Source organism: Mobula birostris, chromosome 18 (genome assembly GCF_030028105.1).
Source record: "Mobula birostris isolate sMobBir1 chromosome 18, sMobBir1.hap1, whole genome shotgun sequence".
Lineage (NCBI taxonomy): Eukaryota > Metazoa > Chordata > Chondrichthyes > Myliobatiformes > Myliobatidae > Mobula > Mobula birostris.
Window position 1 is genome coordinate 9,068,643 of NC_092387.1, and position 25,693 is coordinate 9,094,335.

A 25,693-nucleotide genomic window follows, 5' to 3' on the forward strand; every position below is an offset into this window, starting at 1 on the left:
AATTAGAACACTATTGTTACCACATCAATACTATAAATATGTTTAGTTCCTAATATTTATCAACTATTAGTTCCTATAGTAGGTTGCAATGTTCTTTTGATTAATTGAAAATTGACAAAATCAGCAGAAACACCTAGTGCAAACAGTGGGCTGCCTTCATACATTGCTTTCAATGATTCCATCCTCCAAATCTTCATTTTCATTGTAATATTCAAAATAAATGTCGATACCTTCCTAACTTGTTGAAACAGTGAAATAGTTTCATTTTCACTCTCAGCTGTTTCTGGCATCTTCATGCTCAAATGCTTGAAACTGTAGTGAGTAAGACATTTATGAATTGTATTTCTGCTTATTTCTCGCCAACTATCAGTGGCAAAAATCACGTTTTTTTTGAACACAAGTGATGCTATTTTAAAAAGAGTTATCTCTAAGCACAGTGTAATGTCTGACAGCAAGTTAGACTGATGCTAGTTAGAAACTGTTCGGCAACAGTCTCCCATCCCAATTAAGCAGCATGGTGTCCCAAATAAGCAGCTGTCCCAATTATCCAATGACACAATCAACCAGAATCCACTGTATTGCTAGTTTAAAAGGTTCAAAAAGTACATTTATTATCAAAATATACAACTCTGAAATTCTTCTTCTTCAGATAGCTGCAAAACCAAGAAAGAATGCCAGTACAATCATCGACCCACTAATCCCTCGTCCCCACACAAAAAAATGAAGAAACAACGGAGCAAGCACATCAACCCTCAGATCCCCCCCACACACACAAAAAATGTGAAAGATTGGGCGAAAGGCACAGAATATAAAAAAAAATGTAAGCTTGGAGAAAAAGTTTATAATCCAGCAGGCCTTTCACTCTCTGTGGCTGAGTGATCCCACCAGCAATCAAAAGGCAGTCTCCTCCCTCCATAGCAAAGCGATCCCCACCAGTGATAAAAAGGCAGTCTCTCATCTCTGTAGCAGAGCGATCCCATCAGTGATCAAAAGGCAAGCAGCCAACACTCACCTTCCACATTGGCTCGTGCCCCATCCCATAGCCTTCTCGCCACAGGGTTCCCACACACTGCCTCTGCCTCTGCCTCCTGGAATCCTCTCAAGACGGCAGAGCACTCCAAGTGTTTGTGTTTAAAGTTAACCTGAATTATTAACTGTATTGGAACAGTTAGTGCAGCTGTGATTGCTCTTTAGTGTTAAATTCAATGTTAATTCTCTAATATTAAATCTGTGAGGTTGAGAATCGTAAGCCCAAGGACTGCAGGCCCAATGGTGGCCTGTTATGGGACTGGAGGCCCATGTGAGTGGGAAAGGATGTCTGATTTGTTGTCTTGCTCCGTTCTGTTGTTATTTGGTGCTGCATGTTGTGTTAAACATTTTGGGCATGCTATGTTAGCGCCAGAAGGTGTGGAGACACTCGTAGCACACACATCCTTGGCTGTGTTGGTTGTCAATTCAAATGACACATTTCACTATGAAACAATATTCTCTTAGACCTGTTATGAATCAGTGTTGACAGGTGCAGGACAAGAGAGTAAATAGAAACAGTGAAGCAACTTTTTTTAATTTTATTCAGAGATGCAGTGCATAATTGGCCCTTCTGGTCCTTCAAGCTGCATTGCCAGGAACTCACCAATTTAACCCTAGCCTAATCGTAGGATAATTTACAATAACCAATCAACCCGCTAACCGGTACGGCTTTGGACCCATGTGTTCACAGGGAGGATGTACAGATGATGTCGGAATTAAGCTCCAACTATATCAGCTCGGGTTATCTCCATCTGCATGCAGTTTTCATGGCTGTATATTGAGCAGTGGGTTCCTGCTCTATATTGGTAACAGATTGTATGATTACACTTTGAATCACTGAGATAAGATATCCAGATCCGATAACTTGCTTCCCATTATAGCTACTCGTTTAATTTTAATGGTGTGTGTTATTTTTATATGTTTGTGGAAACGTATTTGAGTTTTTGGAATTTCACGTATTGTAGTACAGCGTCAGGGTTGTGATTTAACAGATACTCCAAGCAGCAAATTCAAGTTCAGTTTATTGTCATTCAACATGTATTCTGCCAAATAAAGCAACTTTTCTCCAGACCAAGGTGCACAATGCAATACATACAACTATCACACAAAACACAAAAACTATTATTACCACAAACACAGTGTTCCATCTTTTACTGTCAAAGTATATGGTTTTGAGAATATAACCTGATCGCTATTGCCTTCAGTTTAGCTGTGTACTAGAAGTGTCATGGACTCTGAGATGTTCTGCTGCATTGTGTTCATGTGCCTGGCTTGGTTTAGTTTGGCTCAGCTTGGTCAATTGCCTTTTCATACCAAACACCAACTGCCTTGTTGTAGAATGGCCATTATATTATGACTCTTATCATTGTCTTTAGGTCTGTTAAAAAGTGTGAAGTCAATTAATTCCAGGTTTTTATTTTGTCTCACTTTTCTTTAGGTTTTGAAGGCTGCTCTATGGTTCCTTCAATTTACCCTCTTGAAACGCTCCACAATTCCCTCTCCTTGAAGCAAGTGAATGAATTCCTTACCTCTATCTCTGAAATTTGCAGAGAATCTCGTGAGAGAGCATCGAAAGGTAAAAATAAATACAAACCTTTGTCTGAAACTGAAAAAGTGAACAATACTTTTTGTTACATTAATATGACAAGACACAGAATAAAATAATCTTGTGAACTCCAACACGTCGCTACTTGGACACTGCAGGACGACTAACGGACAAGATTGGGAAAATGTCTAATAGGTGTTCTCAGGTTGGATAAATCATGTTGATAGGCTGGAATGATGTATCTGACAGGCGAGTGCTCAATGGGTACTGGAGCTTAACAAAGACTTAAAACAGGAAAGAATTCTACTCACCCCTTCCCAGGCATTTACTGACATCTAATACATTAGACAATGCAGAGCACAGAATAAAGTGGAGCGTAGAGTTCTCATCAGCCAGTTCCAATACCCTGACTGGAACAATCAGTACTGAATTGTATCAATGATTGTTGGTGATGATGGATTTCCTTGCCTGCCCCACAGGCCACCTGGTTGAGTGGCCTTCAGAAAGGGTTAACAAATGAGTGTTTGATGGCTCTGGGCATGTTCTCGCTGGAGTTCAGAAGAATGAAGGATGAATCCATTGAAACCTATCAAAGCTTGAAAGGTCTAAATAGGGTGGATGTGGAGAGGATGTTTCCCATAGTGTGGGAGTGTAGAACCAGAGGGCACAGCCTCAATAGAGGGACATCCCTTTAGAACAGAAATGATGATGAATTTATTTAGCCAGAGGATGATGTATCTGGTGAATTCATTGCCACAGACGGATGTGGAGGCCAAGTCATTGGATGTATTTAAAGCGGAGGTTGATGGGATCTTGATTATTAAGCGCATCAAAGGTTACGGAAAGAAGGCAGTTGAATAGGGTGGAGAGGAATAATGAATCAGCCTGGATGAAATGGCAGAGCAGACTTGATGGGCCAGATGGCCTAATTCTGCTTCTATGTCTTATGGTCTTCAGATAGTGACTTGCATCATTGACTTCCAGCCTCCACCATGTACTCGGTAGCCACTTTAGTAGGTACAGGAGGTACCTAATAAAATGGCCACTGAATGGATGTTTATGGTCTCTGCTGCTGCTTTTTCCCCCTTACTATACCTAGTGTAGTAAATGGCTGTTGTCCGTTCTTCATGCTAAATGTTGGTGTCCTAGGAGACCCAGAACCTCCCAGAAAACTACATCTGTGTGAAGTGGATCCCTGTTAGGGTTCAGGAGCAGCAGCTGGATAACCTTCGTGTGTTGTACTGGAGAGTGAGGAGGTAATCAATCAGAGTTGCAGGGAAATAGTCACCCAGAAGTCACAGGAGGCAAGTAGCTGGGTGACTGTCAGGAGAAATTGAAATATGAATAAGCATTTAGCACCGACCACCCTGTGGCCATTCCCCTCAAAAATAAGTGTACATCTTTGGAAACTGTTGTGGGAGATGACCTCCCAGGGGTATGCCACAGAGACCAGATTACTGTCCATGGTACAGAAGAGAGGAAGAAGAGGGGAGCGGTAGTGATAGGGACTCAATAGTCTGGGGAACAGACAGGAGATTCCGTGGATGTGAATGACACACCTCAATGGTATGTTGCCTCCCAGGTGCCAGAGTCAGGGTCATCACGGATCACATTCACGATATTCTGGAGAGGGAGGGAGAGCAGTCAGATGTCTTAGTACATATTGGTACCAACGACATAGGAAGGAAAAGCAGAGAGGTCCTGAGAAGAGAATTTAGAGAGTCAGGTATAAATCTGAGAAGCAGGCCCTCCCAGGTAGTAATTCTGGATTACTGCCTGTGCCATGTGCCGGTGAGGCTAGAAACGGGATGATTTGGTAAATCAATGCGTTGCTGAGAACCTGGTGCAGAGGCAGGGCTTCAGGTTCTTAGATCGTTGGGATCTCTTCTGGGGGAGGAATGACCTGATCAAAAGTGACGGGTTGCACCTGAATTCAAGGGGGACGAATATTCTTGTGGGCAGGTTTGTTAGAGCTGTTGGGGAGGGTTCAAACTAATTTGGCAAGGGGTGGGAACCGGAATGAAGGGACTCGGGATAGGATGGATGATACAAAGCAAAGAAAGCATGCAATTGCAGCCAGCAGGGTGAGTATCAGTGCATTAAGGATGCAGAATCAAAAAGGATAGCAAATACAGTACTCAATGTTATATCTCAGTACAAAGAGTACAGGAAATAAGGCGGATGATCTTGTTGTACTATGACATATTATCAGATATGATGTTGTGGCCGTCACTAGATCGTGGCTGAACAATGTTTGTAATTGGGAGTTGAATGTCCAAGGTTACACGTTGTTTCGGAGCGATAGGAAGGTAGGCAGAGGGGGTGGCGTGGCTCTGCTAGTCAAGAATGGCATCAAATCAGTAGATAGATGTGACATAGGGTTGGAAGATGTTGAATCTTGTGGGTTGAGTTAAGAAACTGCAAGGGTAAAAGGACCCTGATGGCAGTTATATACTGGCCTCCCAACAGTAGCTGGGATGTGGACCACAGATTATAACGGGAAATAGAAAAGGCATGTCAAAAGGTCAATGTTATGATAGTCATGGGAGATTTCAACACGCAGGTCCATTGGGGAAAATCAGGTTGGAAATAGATCCCAACAGTGAGTTTGTTGATGCCTATGAGATGGCTTTTTAGAGCAATTTGTCATAGAGCCTGCTGAGATCTACAGTGAAATCCAATGGCCAGGAAGGCAGTACTGCGGCTTTCTGTGGCGAGCAAAAGGCATGACAAGGTACAGCAGGCATCATGGTCAGCCACTGCAACCAAGGAAGACCCCAGTTTGTGACGCTTGTCCTGAACTTCTGAGGCCAAGAAAGTGGAATTGCTTCACTGCAAAGCTTTTCCACTTTACAAACTCTCCCACATAGGTTTCCTGTCATTGTCAGACACGATGGACAACCACCACATTGCAATACATAAAAAAACTATAAATTGTTATAAGCGTGTGTGTGTGTGAAACTGGAGTACCTGCAGAAACCCCATGTGGTCATGGGACAACGTACGCACCAGCTCCTTACTGACATTGAATTGAACCTCAATTGCTGGTGTTGTAAAGTGTTTTGCTAACTGCTATGCTAAAATGCTGCCCCTGGAAGATTGGAATTGGAATATTTAATATGAAAATTTAAGTAGCCAGAATGTGACTAATAGGTGAAGCAACACACCTTGAATCATCTCTTCTAAACTTTGCCCTCCAAATGCACAGATTTTTCTGAATTCTCCTGATCTTTATATAAAGCCCAGGCTTTGGTCTTGGTGTACAAAGGCAGGATTGAAGGAAAAAGTTTTATTGAAACTCCCTTTTCTCACTGGGTGATTAACCTGATATACATGCAAGTGCAGTGGCTAGCTGGTGTATAGGTATAGCGTGCTTGAGTCTAGCCCACAGTCAGGCCATACACTTTCACACACCAAGGGAGACTGAATGAGCATCAGCACTTGTGCCTTGAAGTTTGCTCCTAGTTTTACTTTTTCTATATTGCCTATTTAGACCTATCACCCACTGGGGAAAGGGAATAAAATGTATTGCATATGACTTTTGATTTTGTGCAATTTTCACTAGCTCCATGGCTACCAAGATATGGCCCTCTTAGATGTATTGTCTGGCTCGCCAACATTGTATGGTGATTGGAGACAGCACTAAGAGCATTTCTCCAATACCCTCCCCATACCAGAGAGAAGTTGATTTGAACAGAAGTCCACTAGTCCATAGGAACCACACCTGCAGGATATACATTCCTAGATGATAGCTGCATTTTAATAGGAAAGGGGAGAGAATTTGCAATCTTATAGCATGTTCATGACCTTGAAGCACCCAATTTATAATTCTAAACTACTTCTACTGTTGTGTGAGTGAGCGGCTTTGTTTCCTTTGAGTCTTGTTTCACTAAATATGTGCTTATTTGTGGTTTACTAATTGACAGAGTTTTCAGCGATGTTTGAGACCATGGGAAGTAACCAGGCCACCGTGGATGCATACATCCCACAACAGGTCCTGCCCTCCTCAGTTGCCTCCCTCTCAATACGTTCTCGCTCAGAGAAACCTCCGTGGTGTAAGTAGCACAAAGAAATATTGTAGCTTTCATGATTTACATCAGTTTGGGGAGTACAATGTTTGCAAGTGGGAAAAAAAACAAGCTCCAGAGTTTGAAAACGTTGGTTGAATTAATAATGTGTCTTGATTAGCTTTTTAACCTAATCACATATCCCAATGTGCTTCATGGTGCATGGCTGAACACCAAGCTATATTGAATCATTAGGAGAGGTGACCAAAACAGTGGCCAAAATAAATCTGAATGACTTTGGAGAGCACAAGGATTGTGAAGGACAAAAATTGCAGAGGAGAATGTACAGTTTCAAGAAAAGGTTTGTGAACCTTTGCAATTACCTGGTTTCTTACATTAATTACTCATAAAATGTGGTCTGATCTTCATCTAAGTCACAATAAAAGACAAACACAATCTGCCTAAACTGATGACACTCACACAATTGTACTTTTCATTTCTTTATTGAACACATAGTTTAGTCATTCACAGTCCAGGCTGGAAAAAGTATGTGAACCCTTGTGTTCAATAACTCATAGAACCTCTTTTAATGCAATAACCTGCAGCAAACATTCCCTGTAGCAGCTGATCAGACTTGAACACGGTGAAGAGGGAAGTAAGACCATTCCTCCATACAAAACTGTTTGTGTTTTTCTTATAGTGGACACATGAACAGAGACTTTAGCAAGTTCTAGAAATTTCTGCAGGTCTTTTGCGGTGTGTTGCCCTTGTGTTCTTTTTCACCTCCTTCAGCATTGCACATTGTGCTCTTGGTGTTTTCGTTGTAGAACACCCACTCACTCCTCGGGAGAGTAGCAACAGTACTGAATTTCCTTCATTTGTATTTTTTTACTGTTGACTGATGAACACTCAGGTCTTTAGAAATGCTTTTTTAATTTGCCTACCAACACAACCAATCGACAGATGACACAATAGCCACAGCCCTACACACCATCCTTACACATCTGGAGAAGAAGGATACTTATGTGAGAGTGCTGTTCTTTGACTACAGTTCAGCATCCAACATCATAATTTGCTCCAGGCTCAATAAGAAGCTCAGAGACCTCAGCCTTCACCATGCCTTGTGCAGCTGGATCCTGGACTTCCTGTCAGATTACCAGCAGGTGCTAAGAGTGAGCTCCCTCACCTCTGCCCCTCTGACCCACAACACAGGGCTGTGTACTAAGCCCCCTCCTTTACTCACTGTATACCCATGACGGTGTCACCACGCACAGCTCCAATCTGCTAATTAAATTTGCTGACGACACTACACTGATTGGTCTAATCTCAAATAATAATGAGGCAGTCTACAGAGGAGTCATCACCCTTGCACAGTGGTGTCAAGAAAACAACCTCGCCCTCAATGCCACAAAGACAAAGGAGCTGGTTGTGGACTATGAGGAATGGAGACAGACTAGCCCCTATTGACGTTAATGGTTCGGGGGTTGAGAGGGTGAACAGCTTTAAGTTCCTCGGCATAAACATCACCGTGGATTTCCCGTGGTCTGTTCAGACCAGCTGTGTAGTGAAAAAGACACAACAGCGCATCTTTCACCTCAGACAGTTGAAGAAGTTTGGTATGGGCCCCCAAATCCTAAAAACTTTCTATAGGGGCACAACTGAGAGCATCCTGACTGGCTGCATCACTGCCTGGTATGGGAACTGTACCTCCCTCAATCACAGGACTCTGCAGAGAGTGGTGCGGACAGCCCAGAGCATCTGTAGAGGTGAACATCCCACTATTCAGGACATTTACAAAGACAAGTGTGTAAAAAGGGCCTGAAGGATCATTGGGGACCTGAGTCGCCCCAACCACAAACTGTTCCAGCTGTTACTATCTGGGAAAATGTACCGCAGCATAAAAGCCAGGACCAACAGGCTCTGGGACAGCTTCTTCCACCAGGCCATCAGACTGATTAATTCATGCTGACACGACTGTATTTCTGTGTTATATTGACTGTCCTGTTGTACATACTATTATAAATTTTTATAAATTGCACATTTAGACAGAAATGTAACGTAAAGACTTTTACTCATGTATATGAAGGATGTAGGTAGTAAAGTCAATTCAATTCAATTGGATTCGATTTTGTAGCCTTTTCCAGCTTCATGCACCTCTACAGTTCTTCTAAGGTGCTCTGTAAGTTGTTTTGATTGAGGCATGGTGCCCTAAGCAGAACTTTCTTGCGAAGAGCAGGCTCTGTCAGTAACCTGACTTTTGTGTATCTTTTTATATATAGGGCAGGGCACCTTTACAACCCACACCTCCAATCTCATCTCATTGATGAGAACTCCTGACTCCAATTAGCTTTTGTAGAATGCATTGCCCCAGAGGTTCACATACTTTTTTTGAACTTAGACTGTGATTGTTTAAATGGTGTACTCAGTTTTGACGAGAAGTAGTTCAATTGTTCGTGTGTTATTAGTTTAAGTAAATTGTGTTCGTCTATTAATGTGACTTAGATGAAGATCAAACCACATTTTATGACTAATTAATGCAGGAAACTAGGTAATTGCAAGGGGATCACAAACTATTTCTTGCAATTGTAAGTCTGTTGATTGTAACTTCAGTTTCTATTGTTCAAAGTAAATTTATTATCAAACTATGCAATTCACCATGTACTAGCCTGAGATTAATTTTCTTTCACTCACAATAGAAAAAAGAAATGTAATGGAATCAATGAAAAACTACACACCAACAGAGACTGAGAAACAATCAATATGCAAAAGAAAACAACCTGCACAAATGAAGCAAATTAATTAATTTGAAAAGCCTAGAACATGTCAGGCAGAGACTTTGGCAGTAAATGTGTCAAACATAGTGGATTTTTTTAAAACCGGAACAACCACTAGATCCTTCCAGGGTAACGCTATAAAGCAGTGGGAAATCTAAGCAAATTTCAGGTCTAAAGCACTCCAGTTGACATTACATTGTTCTTTCTTTACACAGATACTAGTCCATTTAAATGAGTCAGTGTGTAAATATCTGACCACAAATAGCTTCAATTGTTTGTGAAAACGAATCCAAAGGCCTACCCTGCACGCCATCAGTTAGCGCGACACTGTAACAGCATAGGGTGTTGGAGTTCAATCCAGCATCCTCTGTTGGAAAGTGGTACATTCCTTCCTGTGTGCGCATGGGTTTCCCCAGGTGCTCCAATTTCCTCTCACAGTCCAAAGGCATACCGGTCAATGGGTCATTGTAAATTGTTCCGTGATTAGGCTAGAGTTAAACCAGTGGGTTGCTGGGCAGAGCAGCTTGAAGGTCCAGAAGGGTCTATTCCGCACTAAATCTCTAAATAAAATAAAACTTTAAAAGGACTCCAGCCTAAGGCTGCATTACATTCTTTGTGTCTTAGAGGTGAATATCATACAACCTTTTAAAGTGATGCTGTAAACCTTCCAAATTGTGAAAGATATCGGATATCATTAGCACACTGAAGCCAATGTACTTTTAATCCATCAGCTCACATTGCTCCCACTATTTATCAGGGATCTCTCATCACTGGTGTACAGTTAGCCAGCTGAGAATATTCCCTTCAGACACAACTCTAGGGTGAAGGAACAATGCTAGATTGTATCACTGGTTATTCCTTCACAGTTCAGATTGATAAGGAAATAATCCATGTGCTGATATCCCTGTGGTTAAAAATAAAAATTAAGTAAATCTATTATTAAAGTATGTATATGTCACCATATCCAACCCTGAGGTTCATTTTCTTGTGGACATTCACAGTAAATACAAAGAAACAAATAATAACTAAGCAGTGAATTTGGAGAACATGTGACAAAGAGTTCTTGAAAGTGAGTCCGTAGGTTTTGGGAACAATTCAGTGATGGGTGAGTGAAGTTATCCATTCTGGTTCAAGAGCCTGATGGTTGAGGAATAATAACTGTTCCTCAACCTGGTGCTGTGGGTCCTTCTTCCTGATGGCAGCAGTGTATCCGTAATCTGTATCTGCAGTATAATGTACCATAATTCAGAGGTAGGTTTCACCAGTATCTGTGTAAAAGTAATTTTCATTATTTATTAAGTTTTTTTTAATTCCCCTGAATCTTTGAATGCAGATAGCAGCGGTCCTTCAAGCACTGTGTCAAGTGCTGGGCCATCTTCACCCAATACCTCGGACAACTCGCCCCGCTTCAGCTTCAGTGAGAAGTCGTCGCTCACGCCACAGAGCAGCGAAGAGCAGCAGCAGCCTGCCCACACACCAACTCTGAGCCAGCCTGCCGGGCACAGTCACAAGGATCCACAACCGAGCAGTCAGGCACAACAAGTGGCTCAAAGTCAGCAACTGTACCAGAATCACAGCGGTCCCCAGGCATCGAGCAGTCTGACTGGGCAGGGACAGCAGGCAGCAGAAGATTTGGTCGAAACCTAACAATCAAAATACCACAGGCCATGAAGCCCACTCCTGAACTTTGCTTACTAAATAGACTGATGCTGTACAGTTTATACCTCCAGGGCATAGGCCTGGGGTCAGTCCAGTAAGTTATTGCAGCACTCTAGGAGCCATACATCTGATATTCGTACTGGTGGTCTGGTATCACCTTGCAAAATTGACCCCCCCCCACCTGTGAAGTGATTGGTCAAGTTGGGTATCGGTACCTCCCACGTAATGTATTTGTATACTGTACACATCTTACTCCTATTACTGTACAGAAAACCAGCTATTTCTTTTTCCATGCAGTTTGTAAATTTTACAAGGTTATTTAATGATGGTCTTTTGTAAATACGGAAATATAATTCTCATGGACATGGCTGGGATTTCAGATTCCAATCTCCTGTTCTTCCCTATATCTTCACAACATTATCATTGCTCCCAGTGAAGCAGAGAGGGAATATGATCTTTAGTATTTGAGTTCCTATTCAGGTGAGATATAAAGAAGTAACTGTCTTCAATGTCCCATGAGCTGTTGAGCGGAGCAATTCTGAGTTTTCTCTCACTCCTGCTAGATAGAATGACCTTGGCCAGGCAGACATTGAGAGAATCTCTTATTCACGTGTAGCATGGAAGCATCATTGGTGAAGCAACATTCAAGATGATGTGGTCAAGGAGGAGTCATTTCAGGAGTTGGTGTAACCTTCATCCCTGATTGTAGAAGTTCAGCTTCGGTGGTCATAAACTGGGGAAGCAGAGTATTAAGCCAAAGATTCCTTGCATGCTGAAAATGGTCCATTTATTTGGTAAGGATCAGAAAAACTTAGCTTCCAAGTTTGAGTAATCTGCTTTCTCACAGACTATCCTCTTGGAAGTCTCCTGGTGAGAAGAGTTGTGTTGGGAAACACAAGTCCCACACAATGTACCCCAGCTAACTAGTAAGAAAATAGAAAATCCAGTCAACTTGTTTTTTTTTAATGAAAACTGGTATCAGCAACTCATGAGGCACTGGCTTTACAGTTTCAGGAGTAGAGCTGCATCTCCGAATAATAAGAAAAGTCAATTTTCCTTGTAAACTTAAATATCTTAATGGATGAGCTGTGTGTTTTCTTTGAGAGGCATGTCCATGTTTATAAGTGCCTCATGTCAGTTCATCTGTGGTTCAATTTCGACTCAGCTGGTAGCAACCTTCCTTCTGCACCACAAGTTGTCAGTTCAACTCCCACTCTGAGGTTTGAGAGTAAGGGTTTCGGCAGACACTCCCAGTGCAGGTCTGCACTCTCACAGGTGAATGGAGATACAACGTCAGATTGAACTCTCTGCCCTCTCAGAGGGACATAAAGGACCAGTGATGCTCTTCAGCTCAAAAACTGTACCTGGGCTGCCAGTATCAATGAAATATTATCTGGCTATTATCATGTTGATATTGTACACAATAATCTGCCAGATTTTCACTAAAGCACACCATCCTGAGGCTGTGGAATACAGTAAATCCATGATTCTTTTTATCTGGAGAGAAAAATTGGGCTGGGTGGCACCTTCTGATCATGCTGTGTGTGCACCAAGACCAGGTAATGTTCTTTCCCAATTAAATGTTCTAAAGTTCCCTAGATTCCTATGTGAAGAACAGTAGAAGCAACAACAGACAGCGTCTCCCATGGATCCATGATCCCAGCATGAGTCAAAGCTTGCACAGTTATTACTGTATAATTACGACAGATCCCAGCATTAACAGCTTTGGGAATCAATCACTCCAGGGTCAGGATATCACAGTGTATAACAATTGGAATTGATTGGTTTGAAGCTGATTTTTGTGTTCTTTTGACTATACCTTTCTACGTGTTAAAGTTTAGCAATAGTTGTGCCAGGAAATGAATAACTGTCTTATGATGATGTGATGCGTCTACTGAGTGATAGGTTGGTTGTGTGTTGAAAGTCTTCTAGGAGCACAGAATCAGTTCATAGATTTAGGTTGATGTTCCTGAAAACACTAAATGACTAGTTTTATTTTTTTTCTTCATTTTATATTTGGGAATCTGGTTCATTCTGCAGCACTCATGGTATATTATTTCTGCCCAGAGTTCAAATCCTTTCATGGCTGTGGAAAAGTTTTAAAACTGAATTTGATAAATCTGTGGGCTGGCATCAGAAAAAGTTTGGAAAACTTTAATATCCTTCAGTGAGGGAATTTGGCATGTATATTCCTGTACAAAATTTGCAGACCTTTGATTGAATACACAAGATATCAAGCTTCTTATACCATAAAACTAAATAACCTTCAGAACACCATGGTCAGGCTTCAAATGGCGTGTCCAGTCTTATTCTGACCATCTGCAATGGGAGTGCATTAAGCAGGTTTACTTCTGGTTTGGACTCTGAATCGCAGTTCAAATAGACACAGGACAGAACCTTCCATTGTCCCCTGTTCTTCACTGGCACAGTGTTACCAATGCATTATCACAGAGCAGATCAATAAATTTTACTTTTTTCACTAACGTCCTCATGGCTGTAGGTTCTCACACAGGGAATCTGACACTGCCAGCTCTATAGTCTCGGTGTTCTGCTTTTAAGAACCAAGACTCTTAAACACGTCTAAAGTTAAAGATTGGAGTTCTTAGAGGAAAGATGTTTATGCAGTTGTTTAAGGTATCATTTTGTATCTTGGTATATTTCATACAAATTTGGATTAGGTTAGTGGGGAGGAAGGAATTATACTTTACACTCCTAAGCTAGTGTAAACTTTCCTCAATATTATCCTCATGAATAGCACATTGATACCAAGAAGAACGTGTCTGATTGTGACTTGCTCCTCCCTTGTATGATCCTGCAATACCCACTGCCTAGGATAAACATAGACTTAGAGTTTCTGGGAATTACAGGCTCCTTAACAGGGGAACTGGGATTATTTCAAATAACAATCTATTTTAACATTGCCTACCATGGAAGTAGTAATTCAAAAGGCAATCAAAGACTGTTGAGCCCAGTCTGAGAAACTTGAATGGGTGTATAACATTTTAGTACTTGGCATGGGTGGAGCCACTTATGCTCTTTCACCAACACCCTTTTGTTGATGGTGTGCTGGACAGCTGGAAAATTTAAGCTTACCGGTAAAATAAGTGGAGAGGTAGCTGTTGCAGGAACAGGGAGCTGAACTTAAGAGGTTGTATGTGAGTACACTTGGGGTAGATCTCAAGGTTAAAGAGTTTGAGACATGTAGATGTTTCCTGCAACTTAATTAGTACAAATTTTTCATTTATTTTCATTGAATATTAAAGATTGGCAATATGTTTGTTTAATCCTTGTAAGTTTCAGTTAAGTACAGAAAAATATGGGGGCTGAAGACCCTCCTACTGATGGAGGTAGAGGAGAGAGAAGGGAGGTCAGTTAAAATTTGATGTGAGACATTCACTGTGGAAGCATGGACTGGAGAGGAGATGTCACATGAAGCTAATGCTGTGGCAGTCCACCATCCTAAAGCACACAAACAGGAGGTAGCATTGTAACTAAATGTTAGAACTCGAACTCTGATTCACACTCTCACCTCATAGCCAGTGCACTAGCAATTCAGTTAGAGGAGGCTGAATGACTGGTTGCCTGCCTAAAAACTGCTTTAAAAAATACAAGCTCTGCTGTAATCTGTTGCATCACTTTTTCAGAGGACTTTTAACAGTTCCCACAAGCAATACCAGCTGGTGCCTTTAAATAGATTAAAAACGATATTAAGAAAAGCTTCGCTCTACTTTAAAATGACTCAGTAGCACTGGCTATGATTTTGATGAAAGGAACTGAGAGATCAGTTTTAGATATGAGCCTGCAGTATAGGTTTGTGCAAAGTTTCAAACTTTAATTTTTCTTGCAAAACAAATCCCAAATGTGATAAAATACGGAACTCAATGTGAGTCTTATAACCTGGTCATTAGGTAAAACCTTGTTCCATGTATTTTGTGTGTAGTCATTTTTTGTTAATTGTCATGTGAAACACTCTGGGACATTTGACTGTATTATGGTGCGGTTATTGCTCATTAAGTTAAATATTTCTCCCTCAACTATTTCCATGTTCCAGTAGCTGACTGCACAAGGAGATGTCTCCCAACTCCTTGTCACTCCCTTTCATAAATTAAAATAATTGACAAATTATATTTTTAAATCCCTGCTATTTAGATTACCCTTTAGCTGCTTGTGGTAGTGCCATCACATAAATAACCAGGCATGATATCAGAAAGCTAGAATTCAGAAGAGATTCTTACACAGATTTCTACATCACACTGCTCTGTTACCTTCTCTGGAGTAGAGCTACAACTGGTATGTCTGCAGGGGAAATTGGTGATGACTTCTAATGTGACAAATCTGCCATTCTGATAGAGACTGAGAAAATAGCAGCTATGAAGAATTCTCAGTGCATCCAAATCCTTGTTAATGGGTATGAATGGGTTTGCTGAAGTGGTTCATAGTACTTGGGACATGGTGTATTTAAATTATTAATCAGTATTTTTGAAGGGACTCTGCCAAATAAACCCGGGGGACTGTAGCTGAAATATGGTCCTCACTTGTGTAGAAACCATATAGAGGTGACCACTGAAACTAACATAGAGTACTGCAGCAAGATACATAGCACAGGAGGAACTCAGCGGATCAGGCAGCATCCGTGGAGGGAAATGGACAGTTGGCATTTTGAGTTAATACCCTTCATGCTGGCTGACTTGTTTAGTTCCTCCAGCTTTTTGTGTGTGGCTCCAGGTTCTAGCATTGGCAGTTTCTTTAGTGTCTCTCCAAAGTACTGTGGGTCTGGGAAATTGAACTGTTTTTAAACCATTGAACAATTCAACTTGGAAATACCATTCAAATAGCAGAACCATTTTAAAAACAAAATGCTTTTGATCACTGAAAATGATGAAAAATCATTGAGCTACAAAAGCCTTTTTTTGATTAAGTTCAATCTCACTTAAAGGACTTGCAGCACATATGATCTCTATCCCTTCTGTTTCCCAAGGGGGTATCCAGTCCCCAGCGTCCATTCATCCTGATCGTTTTGCCGGTAACATTCTTTATGCAAAGTGCTTTGTGTGATCTCTGTTTTTCTCTCTCTCCGACATTTCTATGGCTCCTTTTGATCTGGTGCTTAATCCCTGCCCATCAGATTGCTGCTGTTTGTTGCTTCATAGTTGATCCTGCAATAGTGAAAGTTATACATAAGTTTCCTTAAGCTGCTTTGATGCACTCTCCCAGTAATTAACAGTGAGTTATTGAGTTGTACTTATCACATGTGATGTTTGTACAAGAAATTGCATTGCTTAATCAGTTCTTTACTTGCATAATATCTTTGCACTTTTTGTATATTTTCTAAGGAAAATGTCAGAACAATCAATATATTTGATAGATTGACTACTGTGCGTTATTTATATTACTGAATCGAAAGTTTTCAGCATGGTTTGGAAACTGTGTGTCAGAACAAGGAACAACATCACAAAGTGATGAGCAATGAAGCTCACTCAGGTGTCAGTAGGCATTAGGGTTTCTGTAGGTTGAATCTGCATCTCCTCTTGTATCTGAACAAAGGTTATTGGATAGTGAGCCTCCTCATGATGCTTATACAAGATATTAGTGGAAGCTTTTTGGTAATTGCATTTGGCAGATGAAATTAGCAGACCTTATCAGATCAACAGGGAGTAATGGGATTGCCCTATTGTAGATTAAACAATCTTTGTATTTTGTCCAGAATTGCTTTCTTGCTATTTTCAACTTGGATGCAGTTGTTTTTTTTTCCCCTCTGTTGAAATACTTCGGTCATTTTCCAGATCCTGAACTTTATTTGTGAGGTGAGGAGTTTATCATTCACATCAGTTTTGTGGAAATCTTCCCACAAGACTGACCTGAATGATAAAACTCCACACCTAGCCTGAATCCTTCACTTCCCGTGGTAGACTTGGAACAAGTCACCCCTCCCTGGGTCAGATAAGTGGGTTAGGGACAAATGGCTTGTTCAATGGATTTATTCTGTTAGTTATCCCGTGTACTGGCTTGACCTTGTTGGGAAATCCCCACCACGTAAATCTCTTATTCACATGCTTGGATGTTCTGTACAGCAGGAATGTGTAACCAAAAACCTCAGAGGGTGATACACAGTTCTTTATCAGAGAGTAAAGTGATTTTTTTTAAAGATTGATTTATTTCTTTGTGATGTTGGGGAAGGGAGATGAGAATTGGAATGCATGGGAAGGATTGTAATACTCATGGAATCATGACATCTTAACTTATTAAAATATTTTCCATTGTGTGTTTTACAAATGATTTCATTAATAAAGCTTGAGAAATGCAACAAAATCACTTACTGTTGTGTGGTATATCAGTACGAGCTTTATAACCCTTGGGATGAATCAAGAGAGTTTAAATAAGATTTACCTGGAACCTTCTAAAATCATACTAAAAGCTTTAAAAGACTAGATGCTGGGATCTGGAGCAAAAAAAATCAAACTGCTGGAGAAACTTAGCAGGTCAAGGAGTTGGACTGCGACCAATCACTGAGCAGGAATATGAGAAAAGAGCTACCATTTCATTTCATTAGGTTCACACTCAAGATTAAAAAGGCAGCACTTTGCAACTGGTTTTCAGAGTTGGACTGTGATTAATCACTGAGCAGAAGTACAAGATGAGAGCTACCTTTTCACTTGGGTTTGTCCTCAAGATTAAAAACAGAGCTTCACAGCAGTTTTTCCATAGCTGGACTGTGACCAGTCACTGAATAGGATTCATTAGAAAGGGCAAATAAAAGTAAGGCAGGCGCAAGTGGAGTGGCCGTTGTGTGAATGGCCCAGTGTTGGAGTGCCTTTGGCTCACCAGGCTTGGACAAGGTAAATATCTGATAAGTTCCTTGTTTTCTTGTTTTTCTTCTTCGTTAGTCTTCATTCCTGGTCTGTTAGAGCACAGTAGATGTAGTAAGAAAGTTCCAGGAGCAGTGTTTTGTTCTGTGTGAGAGGTCTGGGAATTCTGGGAGACCTCCAGCCTCCCAGATAACCACACCTGTACCTGTGGCACCGAGCTGCAGCTCCTCGGGGAATGTATTTAGGAACCAGAGCTGCAGCTTGATGACCTTCGGCTGATATAGTAGAATGAGGGGGTGATGGGAGCTACAGTGAGGTAGTCACCTGTAGGTTCCAGGAGGCAGGAAACTGGGTGATTGTCAAGAGAAGGAAGGGGAATGGGTGGCCAGTGCAGAGTACCCCTGTGGCTGTTCCTCTCAATATTAAGTATACCACTTTGGGTACTGCTGAGGGGGATGACCTACAGGGAGAAACCAGAGTGACTGTGAGTCTGGTGCTGTGGTGAAGAGGCCTGCAGTGGTGATAGGAGATGACATAGAGGAACAGAGACGAGATTCTGTGGAGACGATAAAGGCACCCAGATGGTATGTTGCTCCCAGGTGCCAGGGTCAGGGGTGTCTTGGATTGGGTCCTTGACAGTCTAAAGGAGGAGTGTGAACAGTCAGAAATCTTGGTACATATTGGTACCAGTGACATAGGTAGGAAAAGTGAGGAGGTCCTGAAGAAAGATTTTAGGGGGCTAGATAAAAAGCTGAAAACAAGACCTCCAGGGTAGTAAACTCTGAATTTCTGCCTGTGCCCCACACCAGTGAGGGTAAGAATAGGAGCATTTGGCAGATGAATGCGTGGCTGAGGAACCGGTACAGGGGCAGGAGTTCAGATTTCAGGATCATTGGGATCTCTTCTGGGGAAGGTATGACCTGTTCTAAAGGGACAGGTTATACCTGAACCTGAGGAGGACCAATATTCTTGTGGTCAGGTTTGCTAAAGCTGTTCAGGAGCGTGTAAACTAATTTGGTAGGGAGAAGAAAACCATAGTGATAGTGTTGAGGGTGGGTTAGGTGATTTGCAAACAGAGGTGGTGAGACTGCTAATAAGCAAATGCAGTCAGCAGGATGAATTACAATGTAAAAGGGGGATGAAATAAAGAAAGGTGAATGCAGGACTGAAGATGTTATATTTGAATGCTCGCAGTATACAGAATAAGATGAATGAACTTGTAGCTTGGTACAGATTGGTATGTATTGTGTATTGAAGCACTGAATTGTGGTTGGAAGAAGATTATAGCTGGGAGCTTAACGGCCAAGGATACACATTGTACCGAAAGGGCAGGCAGGTAGGCAGAGAGGGTGCAGTGGCTCTTTTGGTTAAAAAAAAATAAAGTCATTAGAAAGAATTGTCATAAGATCAGAAGGTGTTGAATCACTGTGGGTAGAGCTAAGGAACTGCGAGGGTAAAAAGACCCTGATGGGAGTTGTATACAGACACCCAGCCAGTAACAAAGGTGTGATCTATAAATTACAAAAGAAGATAGAAAATGCATTTCAAAAGGGCAGTGTTACAAAAGTCATGGGGGATTTCAATATGCAGATAGATTAGAAAAATCAGGTTGGGGATGGATCCCAAGAGGGGAAATTGCTAGATTTGACTGTGAGCTCGTGGTTGAGCCCACTGGGGTATCAGTTAATCTGGATTGTTTTGTGCAATGAACCGGAATTGATTAGAGAGCTTAAGGTAAAGGAACCCTTAGGGAACCAGTGATCATAATATGATAGAATACAACCTGTAATTTCAGAGGTGAAACTAAAGTCAGATGTATCAGTATTACAGTGGAGTAAAGGAAATTTCAGGGGCATGAGAGAGGAACTGGCCAAACTTAGTTGGTGGCTGGGATGACAGCAGAGCAGCAATGGCTGGAATTTCTGGGAGCAATTGGGAAGGTGCAGAATATATACATCACAAAGAGGAAGAAGTATTCTAAAGGTGGAATGACACATCCATGGCTGACAAGAGAAGTCAAAGCCAAAGAGAGGACATATAATAGAGCAAAAATTATTAGGAAGTTATATTGTGAAGCCTTTAAAAACCAGCAGAAGGCAACCTAAAAAGTCATAAAGAAGGAAAAGGTAGAATACAAAGCCAATAGTAATGAAGAGTGCAACGCTCTGTAAGGTTTCACTGCTAATGTAATGGTTTCTCTGTAGCAGCAATGTTTGGGTTATGACTAGCGATAACGGGGACTTTGGAATGTATGTTAGCCAATGAGAGGCGTGTTGTACTTTCTTGTGGGCCTGGGAGCAGGGATTTTGCGGTCTTTTGTCAGCGAGAGATGAAGAGAGAGGACGCGAGCGGAGAGAGTTGGTAGGCCGCCGGACGGAGTGGACTAGGAGCCAGGGTCCGATGGTCAGTGACGCTTGGAGGAGGTTAATGGCGGTCGAATGGACGATTCCCTGTACTTTATAAAAGCCAAAAGGAGGGCATATAATAGAGCAAAAATTAGTGGGAAGTCATAGGAAGTGTTCCAACATGCACTTTAGACTGTTTCATTAAAATGGGCCCTTTTTCTTTTTATTCTTTACTAACCCTATAGTCAGATTAAGATTTATAAAGTTCAATTGTTTCATTACATATAGTGTACCGTCTGATATCTTGCGGTTCGTATTTGTAACCGGGCAACACATCACGCAGCATCCACACAAACGAGATTTCTCAGTTTGGCTGGGCCAGAGGCTGTCTAACACTAGACAAACGTGTGCTGGCTAAACCTCAGGGTTACAAGAGGATACCAAAATGTGGCCTCTGATTGTACATGGCCTATCAGTGGCTATAACCAGAGCACCAATTGTGAGTTAAATAGCAGGGAAGGTTCAGGCATAAGAGGGAGACACAGAGCGGTCATCGACGGAGTGATCTGAGGCAGAGTAGCGCTTTGGCGATACCAGGTCGAGGCAAGGTAAGTTACCCGTGAGGAATAGGAAATACGTCTGTGAGGCCGTGTTCTGTACTGGGTGTCAGATGTGGGAAGTCCAGAGACTCCCAGCCTCCTGGATGGCCACATCTGTACCAGGTGCGTCGAGCTGCAGCTCCTTAGGGAACTGGAGATGCAACTCGATGACCTTCATCTGGTCAGGGAAAGTGAGGAGGTGATAGAGAGGAGCTATAGGCGAGTAGTCACGCCGGGGCCTGGGGAGACAGATGAGTGGGTAATAGTCAGGAGAGGGAAGGGCAGGAGTCAAATACTAGAGAGTACCCCTGTGGCTGTACCCCTTAACAATAAGTGCTCCTACTTGAGTACTGTTGTGGGGGGGCGGGGAGAGGCCTACCATGGGGGACGCAACAGTGGCCGTTCCTCTGGCACAGAGTCTGGCCCTGTGACACAGAAGGGGAGGTAAAGGAAGAGGGAGGCAGTATTGATAGGGGACTCTATAGTTAGGGGGTCAGACAGGTGACTCTGTGGACGCAGGAAGGAAACACAGATGGTAATTTGCCTCCCAGGTGCCAGGGTCCGGGATGTTTCTGATCGCGTCCACGATATCCCGATATCCTGAAGTGGGAAGGAGAACAGCCAGAGGTTGCGGTACATATTGGTACCAATGATGAAAGCAGGAAAAGGGGTCCTGAAAACAGACTACAGGGAGTTAGGAAGGAAGTTGAGAAGCAGGATCTCAAAGGTAGTATTCTCGGGATTACTGCCTGTGCCACACGACAGTAAGTATAGGAATAGAATGAGGTGGAGGATAAATGTATGGTTGAGGGATTGGAGCAGGGGGCAGAGATCAGATTTCTGGATCATTGGGACCTCTTTGGGGCAGGTGTGACCTGTACAAAAAGGACGGGATGCACTTGAATCCCAGGGGGACCAATATCCTGGCAGGGAGGTTTACTAAGGCTATTGGGGAGAGTTTAAATTAGAATTGCTGGGGGGTGGGAAACGAACTGAAGAGACGGAGGAAGGGGCGGTTGGCTCACATACAGACAAAGCTTGTAGACAGTGCGAGAGGGAAGATAGGCAGGTGATAGAGAAGGGATGTGCTTAGTCCGATGGTTTCAGATGTGTCTATTTCAATGCAGGAAGCATCATGAACAAGGCAGATGAGCTTAGAGCGTGGGTCGGTACTTGGAGCTATGATGTTGTGGCCATTACAGAGATTTGGATGGCTCAGGGGCAGGAATGGTTACTTTGAGTGCCAGGCTTCAGATGTTTCAGAAAGGACAGGGAGGGAGGCAAAAGAGGTGGGGGTGTGGCACTGTTGATCAGAGATAGTGTCACAGCTGTAAAAAAAGGAAGCAGTCATGGAGGGATTGTCTACGGAGTCTCTGTGGGTGGAAGTTAGAAACAGGAAGGGGTCAATAACTCTACTGGGTGTTTTTTTTATATAGACCACCCAGTACTAACAGGGACATTGAGGAGCAGAAAGGGAGACAGATTCTGGAAAGGTGCAATGATAACAGGGTTGTTATGGTGGGAGATTTTAATTTATAACCATACAACAATTACAGCACGGAAACAGGCCATCTCAGCCCTTCTAGTCCGTGCCGAACTCTTACTCTCACCTAGTCCCACCGACCTGCACTCAGCCCATAACCCTCCATTCCTTCCCTGTCCATATATCTATCCAATTTAACTTTAAACAACAACATCAAACCTGCCTCAACCACTTCTGCTGGAAGCTCGTTCCACACAGCTACCACTCTCTGAGTAAAGAAGTTCCCCCTCATGTTACCCCTAAACTTTTGCCCTTTAACTCTCAACTCATGTCCTTTTGTTTGAATCTCCCCCACTCTCAATGGAAAAAGCCTATCCACGTCAACTCTATCTATCCCCCTCATAATTTTAAACACCTCTATCAAGTTCCCCCTCAACCTTCTATGCTCCAAAGAATAAAGACCCAACTTGTTCAACCTTTCTCTGTAACTTAGGAGATGAAACCCCAGCAATATTTTAGTAAATCTCCTCTGTACTCTCTCAATTTTATTGACATCTTTCCTATAATTCGGTGACCAGAACTGTACACAATACTCCAAATTTGGCTTTACCAATGCCTTATACAATTTCAACATTACATCCCAACTCCTATACTCAATGCTCTGATTAATAAAGGCCAACATACCAAAAGCTTTCTTCACCACCCTATCCACATGAGATTCCAGCTTAAGGGAACTATGCACCATTATTCCTAGATCCCTCTGTTCTACAGCATTCTTCAATGCCCTACCATTTACCATGTATGTCCTATTTTGATTAGTCCTACCAAAGTGTAGCACCTCACATTTTTCAGCATTAAACTCCATTTGCCATCTTTCAGCCCACTCTTCTAACTGGCCTAAATCTCTCTGCAAACCTTGAAAACCTACTTCATTATCCACAATGCCACCTATCTTAGTATCATCTGCATACTTATTAATCCAATTTACCACCCCATCATCCGGATCATTAATATATATGACAAACAACATTGGACCCAGTACAGATCCCTGAGGCACACCGCTAGACACCGTCCTCCAATCTGACACACAGTTATATACCACTACTCTCTGGTGTCTCCCATCCAGCCACTGCTGAATCCATTTTACTATTTCGATATTAATGCCTAATGATTGAAGAACCTTCCTAACCTTCTGTCTGGAACCTTGTCAAAGGCCTTACTGAAGTCCATATAGACAACATCCACCGCTTTACCCTCGTCAACTTTCCTAGTAACCTCATCAAAAAATTCAATATGATTTGTCAAACATGACCTTCCACGCACAAATCCATGTTGGCTGTTCCTAATCAGACCCTATCTATCCAGATAATTATATATACCATCTCTAAGAATACTTTCCATCAATTTACCCACCACTGACGTCAAACTCACAGGCCGATAATTCCTAGGTTTACTCTTAGAACCCTTTTTAAACAATGGAACCACATGAGCAATACGCCAATTCTCCGGCACCATCCCCGTTTCTAATGACATTTGAAATATTTCTGTCAGAGCCCCTGCTATTTCCACACTAACTTCCCTCAAGGTTCTAGGGAATATCTTGTCTGGACCCAGAGACTTATCCACTTTTATATTCCTTAAAAGTGCCAGTACTTCCTCTTCTTTAATCGTCATACTTTCCATAACTACCCTTCTTGTTTCCTTTACCTTACACAATTCAATATCTTTCTCCTTAGTGAATACCGAAGAAAAGAAATTGTTCAAAATCTCCCCCATCTCTTTTGGCTCTGCACATAACTGTCCACTCTGATTCTCTAAGGGACCAATTTTATCCCTCACTATCCTTTTGCTATTAATATAACTGTAGAAACCCTTTGGATTTATTTTCACCTTACTTGCTAAAGCAGCCTTGTATCTTCTTTTAGCTTTCCTAATTTCTTTCTTAAGATTCTTTTTACATTCTTTGTATTCCTCAAGCACCTCATTAACTCCAAGCTGTCTATATTTATTGTAGATCCCTCTCTTTTTGCAAACCAAGTTTCCAATATCCCTTGAAAAGCATGGCTCTCTCAAACTTTTAACCTTTCCTTTCAACCTAACAGGAACATAAATATCCTGTACCCTCAAAATTTCACCTTTAAATGACCTCCATTTCTCTACTACATCCTTTCCATAAAACAAATTGTCCCAATCCACTCCTTCTAAATCCTTTCACATCTCCTCAAAGTTAGCCTTTCTCCAATCAAAAATCTCAACTCTGGGTCCTGTCCTATCCTTCTCCATAATTATATTGAAACTAATGGTATTGTGATCACTGGACCCGAAGTGCTCCCCAGCACATACCTCCGTCACCTGCCCTATCTCATTCCCTAACAGGAGGTGTAACACTGCCCCTTCTCTAGTTGGTACCTCTTTTTATTGCTGCGAAAAACTATCTTGTACACATTTGACAAACTCCAAACCATCCAGCCCTTTTACAGAATGGGCTTCCCAGTCTATGTGTGGAAAATTAAAATCTCCCACAATCACAACCTTGTGCTTACTACAAATATCTACTATCTCCTTACAAATTTGCTCCTCCATTTCTCGGTCCCCATTAGGTGGTCTCTTCCAGTTCTCGGTCCCCATTAGGTGGTCAATTTCCCAAATAGTGATTGGCCTCTCCCTAGAACAAGGGGTTTAGATGGGGTGGAGTTTGTTAAGTGTGTTCAAGAAGGTTTCTGGACACAATATGTAGATAAGCGTTTAAGGGGAGATGCTGTACTTGATCTGGTATTGGGAAATGAATCTTGTCAGGTGTCAGATCTCTCAGTGGGAGAACATTTAGGAGATAGTGATCACAACTCTATCTTCTTTACTATAACACTGGAGAGGGATAGGAACAGACAAGTTAGGAAAGCGCTTAACTGGAGTAAGGGGAAATATGAAACTATCAGGCAGGAACTTGGAAGCATAAATTGGGAACAGATATTCTCAGAGAAATGTGCGGAAGAAATGTGGCAAATGTTCAGGGGATATTTGCATGGGGTTTTGCGTAGATACACTCCAATAAGACAGGGAAAAGATGGTAGGGTACAGGAACCATGGTGTACAAAGGCTGTTGAAAATCTAGTCAAGAAGAAAAGAAAAGCTTACAAAAGTTTCAAAAAACTAGGTATTGATAGAGATCTAGAAGATCATAAGGCTAGCAGGAAGGAGCTTAAGAAGGAAAAGCCTTGGTGAGCAGGATTAAAGAAAACCCCAAGGCATTCTACAAGTATGTGAAGAGCAAGAGGATAAGACATGAGAGAATAGGACTAATCAAGTGTGACAGTGGAAAAGTGTGTATGGAACTGGAGGAGATGGCAGAGGTACTTAATGAATACCTTGCTTCAGTATTCACTACGGAAAAGGATCTTGGCGATTGTAGAGATGACTTGCAGTGGATTGAAAAGCTTGAGCATAT

At 41.9% G+C, this 25,693-nt stretch overlaps 1 protein-coding gene across 5 annotated transcripts in view; it reads left to right on the forward strand.

Moving 5' to 3' along the window:
- The window catches only part of ppip5k1a (diphosphoinositol pentakisphosphate kinase 1a), a 237,048-nt gene extending 220,216 nt beyond the window's left edge, over positions 1-16,832 (forward strand). For 4 of the 5 annotated variants that reach the window (XM_072282170.1, XM_072282171.1, XM_072282172.1 and 1 more), the window contains 3 exons: positions 2,468-2,605; positions 6,502-6,630; positions 10,690-16,832. In XM_072282170.1, the coding sequence (XP_072138271.1) occupies positions 2,468-2,605; positions 6,502-6,630; positions 10,690-11,003 (581 nt within the window). In that variant the 3' untranslated portion in view covers positions 11,004-16,832. Of the gene's footprint in view, positions 1-2,467; positions 2,606-6,501; positions 6,631-10,689 lie in introns of those variants that run through there. The other variant, XR_011889605.1, reaches the window with a different exon arrangement.
- Positions 16,833-25,693: the final 8,861 nt, after the last annotated feature.